This window comes from Apis dorsata, unplaced genomic scaffold, assembly GCF_000469605.1.
Source record: "Apis dorsata unplaced genomic scaffold, Apis dorsata 1.3 scaffold_311, whole genome shotgun sequence".
NCBI classification, from domain to species: Eukaryota; Metazoa; Arthropoda; class Insecta; order Hymenoptera; family Apidae; genus Apis; species Apis dorsata.
Genome location: NW_006263583.1, coordinates 434,043 through 443,003, shown reverse-complemented (window position 1 = coordinate 443,003; position 8,961 = coordinate 434,043). Strand labels below are relative to the sequence as shown.

General features: G+C 18.7%; 2 protein-coding genes across 2 annotated transcripts in view; one reads left to right on the top strand and one right to left on the bottom strand.

The window, feature by feature from the left end:
* Window positions 1-8,961, bottom strand: part of LOC102675599 (nicotinamide/nicotinic acid mononucleotide adenylyltransferase 1) — a 52,739-nt gene that overhangs the window by 28,292 nt on the left and 15,486 nt on the right. The window lies entirely within an intron of this gene.
* The window catches only part of LOC102673909 (ABC transporter G family member 20-like), a 47,650-nt gene that overhangs the window by 38,119 nt on the left and 570 nt on the right, over window positions 1-8,961 (top strand). Inside the window, exons 3-14 of the mRNA XM_006617518.2 lie at window positions 449-693; window positions 1,663-1,840; window positions 1,923-2,013; window positions 2,535-2,738; window positions 3,826-3,911; window positions 4,016-4,247; window positions 5,264-5,441; window positions 5,791-5,906; window positions 5,979-6,049; window positions 6,129-6,217; window positions 7,436-7,612; window positions 8,811-8,897. Of these exons, the coding sequence (XP_006617581.1) occupies window positions 449-693; window positions 1,663-1,840; window positions 1,923-2,013; window positions 2,535-2,738; window positions 3,826-3,911; window positions 4,016-4,247; window positions 5,264-5,441; window positions 5,791-5,906; window positions 5,979-6,049; window positions 6,129-6,217; window positions 7,436-7,612; window positions 8,811-8,897 (1,754 nt within the window). The remainder of the gene's footprint in view (window positions 1-448; window positions 694-1,662; window positions 1,841-1,922; window positions 2,014-2,534; window positions 2,739-3,825; window positions 3,912-4,015; window positions 4,248-5,263; window positions 5,442-5,790; window positions 5,907-5,978; window positions 6,050-6,128; window positions 6,218-7,435; window positions 7,613-8,810; window positions 8,898-8,961) is intronic.

The window sequence follows — 8,961 nt, the reverse complement described above, 5'->3', positions numbered from 1 at the left end:
ATAATTAAATATATTATGTAATATATTTATAAAATTTTGTTTATTTTATCAAATTTGAATTTGAAATCTTTACTATTTTAAAAATTTCAATTATCACAATTTTACATCATATCTTATAAAATTATTTATTTATTAATAATATGAATCAATTCTATTTTTATAATTTTATAATTCAATTTCTATTTTTATAATTTTATATATATTTAATAGATAATTAGATATTTCGTTTATTTTATTATCAAATTTGAATTTGAAACTTATAAGATATTACAAATAATATGTATTCATTTAATTCTACAAAAAAAATCCAAAAGTTATAGTTTTAATTTCTGATGAAAAATCACATTTAATTCTTTTATTTTTACTTTTCTCTAACAAAAAATGTTAACCAATCATACCCGAAATTAATTTTAATTATTTTATTGATTCATTATTATTATGTTATTAGATATGGTTTACTAGGCGCCAGTGGTTGTGGCAAAAGTACTCTACTTTCTTGCATAGTTGGCGTCAAAAAATTAGACAGTGGTCAAATTACGGTACTTGGTGGTGAACCTGGAAGTAAAAGTTCCGGAATCCCAGGACCTCGTGTTGGTTATATGCCTCAGGATATTGCATTGGTTGATGAATTTTCTGCAATAAATTCCTTTCATTTTTTTGGAAGAATCAATGGCCTAGGAAGTGAAGAAATTGGTAATTTAAGAATTTTAAATAATTTTTTTTTTAAAGTTTTAAAGTTTTGTTAAAAATTAAATTTAACAAGTATAGAAATATAGTTGATCGCATTAATATTCGGATGTTATTTTACTTCGTTTATAAAATTTATCATATAAAGCATTCCTGAATTGTAAAACTAAAGTTCATAAAATATATAATTATTCCAAAAAATAAATTATGAAAAAAATCATAAACAAATATTTTTTTGTTACTTAAATTGAGAATAATATAAGAGAGAATAATATAAAGAAAATATAAAAAAAATCTTTTGAAAATCATATGATTAAAAAATATCTATTTTTAAACATATTGATTATAAAATAATATTATAAATGATTACAAGTGAAAGATATTTTTTTTTATTAACGAATTGTAATTTGATAATAAAAATTATCGATAAAATAGATTTATTTCAGTTACTTAAAAAAAAATTTTCTTTTAGATATCTCGACTATATTTAATCTCTAACTAACTTGCACGAATACTATTGCATTTTATTTTTTAAATGGGACAATATAATTTTAAAGTAAAAAAATAAAATAAATAAAATAAAATAATTAAAATAGTAAATATTAAATATTTGTAATAATAAGTAATAGTATAATTTATAATTATTTTAATAATTTATAAATTATAAATTGGTATAAATTATATTTGAAAAAATCATATATTTTTATATTTATATTTTTCCATTAAAATTGATCAAAAAAAAAAATAGAAAAATAACAATGAATAATATTTTAATAAAATTTTCAAAAGAAAAAAAAATAATCTTCAATAACTTAATACAACAATTAAAAATTATTCTAAATTTAGTCTTCATAAAATTACATATTAATTGTAATTAATATAATTGTAATTAATTATTATATAACAAATTTCTAAGAACAAATTTTTTTAATTTAATTTGTTTATCAAATTTGTTCATAGAAAAATTATTTTCAGAAAATAGATTTTTGGAATTGAAGGATTTACTTCAGTTACCACCAAGAGATCGTTTAATAAAACAGATGAGTGGTGGCCAACAAAGAAGGGTATCGCTTGGGGTAGCTCTGCTTCACAAGCCAGAATTATTAATACTTGATGAGCCCACTGTAGGTTTAGATCCACTTCTATGTGAAAAGCAAGTATATTTTTGTTTGTTTATACTTTTTATATGTTATAATGTTAATTGCAATTGATGTAAATAAAGATTCTTTGCACAGTATCTGGAATCACTTAGTGGAAATCACGAAAATGGGTACTACTGTGATAATAACTACGCATTATGTCGAAGAAACAAAACAATCAAATACGGTAAATTATCATTTTTTTATAAATAATAATCTTCTTATTTATTTTTTTATAAATCTTCTTATTTTAAATTTGTTACTAATTACAATTAAATTATTTTCGAAAAAAAACTTTTTTCGAAAAAAAAAGGTTGCATATTCCAATAGATAGATCATAAATTATTATGATGATTCATGTAATATAATTATTTCAATAATAAATAAATTATTTGTTATATGAAAAATTATATGATATAAAAAAATATATGAAAGTCATTTGTTTTTTTATATTTCAATCATAAATTTTTTAATATATTAATCAATATAGATATTTTATTTCTCATAAAAAATTTTCAATTTATTTAATTTAAAAATTATTTATATAATAATAGATAATTTATTCATCTTTTTAAGTGATCACATTATATGATTCATTCAATATATTAGAGAATTCATAATATTATATTTCATAATATCATAGAAAACATAAATCGAATTATTATAAAAAAAACAAGTTATATTATTATTATCTATTGTAAATTTTAGATTGGATTACTAAGAGGTGGACAATTATTAGCTCAATCATCACCGACTGAATTATTGACGCGATTTCAAACCGATTCATTGGAGGAAGCTTTCTTAACTTTGAGCCAACAGCAATCACAAAATCCACATTCAAGTTTCGAGCAATCTACGATACAGCCTACAGAAGAAATGCATGAAGTGATGACCTTTTCGGGAAATCCTGAGGTGAAAAACGAATCTTCAGTTTTATTCAAAAATAAAAAATCTGGAAATTAGTAGATAATATTGATAGATTGGAAAGTGGTTGTCGATATAAATACCAGTAGCAAATTTCGATCCAATATCGACATGCATCGAAATTTTAGATGTATTTCGATGCCAACACCTCTTAAGGTGATTATCATTTTTTAATATCAAATCAATACTGTATCGAATTAAAAACTACTATCTCATAAAGATAGTAATATTTATTTGATACTTTATGAATAACTTCGATAACTATTTAATATTACAAAGATTTCGATGTTTATTCGATACTTTCATTTTTGAATGTTACAATCAGGTAATTGTATTGCATCTATCTTGCTTTTTGTGTTTATATTTTGTTTACTTTACCAATTTAGAATTAATACTTGTAACATTTAGAAATGAAAATTAAAGTATTAAAATCTTCATAAAATATTAAACATATATCAATATTTTTATAATTTATCAAATGATTTTTAATTCAATGCAGTATTAGCTTCATATTGCTTTAAAAATATAAGTCAAGTTAATTATTTCCATATTTTTTCTCTTAATGATATTAAAAATATTAATGTTAAGTAATAATTGATTCATTTATTTAAAGCTTATAAGCTTGATCGTTAAAAAAATAATCAGCTTAGAATAAAATTTATATATATATTAGTTTTTTTCAAATCTTGCTTAAATCATAAATAAAGCATATTATAAATTAAAGATACTATATATATATTTATTTATTCACATAATAAAATATATATAATATATAATTTATTATATAAAAAAAATATATTATATATTATATAATTATTAATTAAAAAATTAATAAATGTACATTAATAAATAATATGTAAATTAGGAAAGTTAATATATGTATATATATATAAAACAAAAAAAAATTCCTTAAAATATTGAATGTCAGATGACTTCTTATATACTTTGCGTATAGTAAGTTCAATGCCTGTTAATTTAATGTCACGATATTCAGTATGTTAAGATCTAATAAATATTACTTACAAATCATCTTTAATAATAATAATAATAATACAATTTTTTATTATTATTTCAGTTTAAACGAATTTTAAAAAGCAGTTGGCAATCAAGGATGTACGCTTTACTACTTAAGAATATATTTCAATTTATACGTAATCCAGGGTAATTATGATACTTGATTATAAAGAAATATTTGAAAAATATTAAATCGAATTAGAAAAACATTAATTTGATTTCCTTTTTTTTTTTATCTTTTTTATTTTTAGAGGAATCTTATTTGCGTTATTATTACCAATGATACAAATAATAACATTTTTCAATGGAATTGGTGGAGATCCGAAAGATTTAAAGATATTTATCATAAATGAAGAAGCAGGAAATTGTGATGGTGGAAGAATTCTAGGAAATATTACGTACGATGATTATGAAAAAAATTGCTATTTTACTGATATTAGCTGTAGATTTATAAAAGGAATAAATAATACTGTTTTAGAGAAGGTATGCAAATATTATTTTGTGATTTAAAAAATCAATTAATAATCAATTATATTTAGTTTTAATATTTTTATAATACAAATCTTCTTTGCTTAATATAAATTTTTCATACTTTCTTTTTTGATACATATTAATAATAGTAAATTATAAAATAAAATTGCAAATTTTAATCTTTTTTAAAATTTTATATTTTTATATAAATTAGATAATCAGATAATTAATCTTTGCACTCGAAAAAAATAATTTATGTTTTCAACAAACATGATGAATATCTTTTAAAATATAAAAATAAAAATGAATTCTATTATGTAGAAATGCAAATATTACTATTTTATTTAATTAAAATCACGTTGTAGCTATGACAAGTTTTTTAAAACTTTTCTATAACGAAAAAAACAAATATTACAATTCTATAAAAAACATATATTTTGAAATATAGACTATTATTGAAATTTTCGACAATTTTTATAATTTTTATAATTTTTCTATAAAATGTAAACTCTATACATTTCACTTAAGATTTTAATTAATCAAGAAATAGTTGCAATATATTTTTCAATTTTGCCACTGAATTTTTTTTGCAATTTTATTTATTTTTTTCCGAATACAGAATTGATTGATAAACGATCACTTTTCAAATGCAAAAAATTAATTCTAATAATTTATAATATGTATTTTATAAGAATTTTAATTTTCGTTTTTTCGTATTTAAAAATTAAAATTCTGATCACTGAAAAGTTATTAAAAATTATTAAATAAATTATATTTATTAATAGATTATTTATATATTAAAAATAAATATTTTGTAAAAATATAATGGAATATATTATGACAAAATAATTAAAATTATGTTATTCTTATTTTAAATAATTGATAAATATCTATTTCGATACAGAATTTATAATTCGTGCATATAAGAGAAAATAATACTATTAGTAATACTATTATTTTGAAATAGTAATTTTGTAGAATAACGATTAATTGTATTATAATAATGGTTAATTATATTTAATTTCTAGATGTTCTACGAGAACTATACACAAGCGGAGTTGGAAATTCCAGATTTTTCAAGCGTCGGAATAATGCATTTCGAAAAGAATTTTTCTGTTGCTTTGGAAGAAAGGATAAAAGATCCTTTAAATATGCTTGATAATTTAATTTCCGTCTCTCAGATTCATGTTGGTCTATATAATCCAAGTATGCTAACAAAAATAAATATATTATTCAGTTTTTAATTTATTTTTTTTAGAATCAAATAATTATTTTAAATAACATATTTTAATTTTTTTTAACATATTTTATATTTCACACATTTGATTATTTATTTTCGAAAAAAATTTGTAAAAATAAAGTCATAGATTTATTATTACGATTTAAAATTGTTTATTCATTAATAACAATTCATAAATTCACTAATTTTAATCATTTAAAAATTGATTGAATTTACTATCGATAAAAAATTCATGTTTTTTGGAAATAGTTATGAAAAATTAAGGATATTATACATAATTTAAATATTAATTGAAATTTTTTTTTAATTTTTTAGATAGACAAATTAATTTATTTGCACAACGAAAACTATACGATGATTTTCTCACGGAGTACCAGAATATATTAAAAGAGTGTGGAATTGAAAAGAAATATGGCAAAGCACCTATTAAGGTATGTATATTTAATGAAATTCTTTTTAAAAAATTTCAAATGTGTAATATTAATGTATATTATATTTTACAGTTTGAAAATCCTGTTTATGGTACGCTGGAACCACATTATGAACTTTTTGTTTTTCCAACTTATATACTAATGTAAGTTTCATTATAAAAATCAGAATTTTTTTATTAATTAACATTTTTTTATCCATATAAACGAATTTTATGTTTTTAGAATGTTACACATTGTGGCAACAGCTTATTCTTCAACTATAATTATAAGTGATCGTCATTCTGGCGTTTGGAATAGAATCTTAGTACAAGGTAAGTTTTTATTATGATAATGATATTTGGAAAAAAAATATTCACAACAATAAATTATTTAAAATCAATTTAAATATTAAGTTTTATAAACACATTATTTTAATCAACGTTTTATATAGTCTTTCATCTGAACATATTAATTATATGCAATTAATGAGTGTAATTTCGAGTAATACTTTATATACATGATATCTCATAATGAATTATCATTTTAAATGATTATATCATCATATCATTTAAATTATTATCTTTTTTTATTATATATTTAAATTAACGATATTTTAACAGTTACATGTTATATTTATTTTCATTATTATATATTTATGTTCATTATATGATTTATAATTTATAAATAAACATAATTTTAATATGATAATTTAATTTAATACGTACAGATGTTAAATAATTATTCGTATAAGCAATTTAGAAAAACAAACTGCTTAAAACGATTTTTAAATAAAATAATATTAATTTTTTTTTTTATATGTATTTTTTCGTTAATAATCTTGAAATATAGAACTGATTAAAATTTTATATTAAAAAATAAATTTAAGAAAAAGTTGCTAATTTTTTTGTTTATAATTATTTTTAATTATATAAACAATTGATAAATATTGTACAGACGATAGTCTTTATGAAAATAAATAATTTTTATCTGAGAAAACGTTTTCTGTATTTCGCATAATTTGTGATTTATACGAAAAATCGAAATCGAATTTTCAAAAGTTGATTTGATTTTAAAGTAATTTTGGGCAGCAAAAAAAAATTATCATATAATATTTATATGAGCACTATATATTTTCAATTTTATAATTTTTTAAATTTGAAGATCTTTCCTTATAAAATATAAAACATAATTTTTTTGTTTTTTTCGTTTTTTTTAACTTAAAAAATAATCATTTTGCTATTATTATTTATATATATTATTAACTTATAATATTGATATTATTATATCTAGATTTTATATATAAATATAAAATAGCATATATATAGATATATTTATATTTTATTTACGATTTATAAATTATATTGTTTAATTGATCATTAATTGACCATTCAATCATATAGGAGTAAATTAATAAAAAGTCTCCTATATAATAATATAGAATAATTTATATTTTATATGTATAAATTATTTTATATAATATATAATATATATATTTTAATATTATTTTAATATATTTTAAATAATTAATCTTATATATTAATATTAAACAGGTGTTAAAACGGCAGAGGTTCTCTTTACTCATATGATATGGCAATGTTTCATAATTATATTTCAAGTCACATTCATGTTGTTACTCACTTTTTTGGAATACGATACACATTGCGAAGGATCAATAATTGTCGTTATTTTCATGACTCTATTCGCAGGAATTGCTGGAATGGCAGCTGGTAAGTGCTTGAAACTATTATATTAATTAAAACTATTATAAAAGACATTCATTTTACATACATTTTTAAGAGATTCATAATCAAAATTAGAGGAAGTTTTTAATATATTTTTTACATAAAAATATAAATAGTACATAATAACATAGCTGTCTAGAAACAATTAGAAGTTATCAATAGCTTGCGAATTATAATATTTTTTTTTTTTTTGCTGAAAGTCACATTATTGAAACCATTAAATTTTATTGATACTTATTGTTTATTAAACATATTACTAATTTTAGTAATTAAGTAATTCAATATATTTTAAGATGAAATCGAATAACCATGCTTTTAAAGACTTCAAATCTCATAAGATATAAAATTAAATATTTAAAAAAAAATTAAATATTTATAAATTAACTAGATTTGAAATAGTATAAAACGAATTTTGATATTTAGAATTTATCCCATTATGACATATTTCGATTAATTTTTTACCTGTTTCCATATATGATTCAATCCATAGTTCAAGAGTTCTATGAATTAATATTCTACAAATGATAATTTTTTTTTAATCTCTTTTTGAATCAATAACTTTAATGAACAATGAAATAGATAATTATTATCATTTTTGCCTGATATTTCTAAAAATATCTAATATTTGTTTTATGTTTTTTTCACGAAAAAGTATAAATAATAAAATTTTAATATCTTTTTGCAAAAAATATAACTTATAACAAGTTATATTAATTAATTATAAATATAACTTACAAAAAGACGAAATAAAACAAATATCTTTTTTAATTAAAATGAATATCAAGAGATACGATGCATTTTTCTAGAAAAATCTTTCAAGAAGATTACATATAATAATAAATAATGAATATTAAGTATTGATATAATTTAAATTAATATTATTATGATATAAATATATATATATGTATATTTAAAAGATAATTGAAAATATTTTAGTATTTTTATTTAGTATTTTTTGATTTTGTAAAAATAGAGATATTAGTTCATTAATCATTTTTGTTTAAATTATATTTTAAGAAATATATCTTTTTCATTTAGAATGAATTAGAAAGTTCTCATATATTTTTTATGTTTTATTTAAGTATTCAAAATTCTTATACATATAATCATAAATTTTTATGATAATGTTTTTTGATAATTTTCAATTATAATGTTATCTTATAATAAAAAAAATTGTTTTTAGGTTTCTTTATATCAGTGGTAACTAATAATCAATCTTTGGCCTGCTACATGTCAGTAGGGACAACTTATCCATTAACACTGCTTAGTGGTGAGTTATTAAACATAATTTAATTATATTTATTATATTTATATTTATATAATTATATGTAATA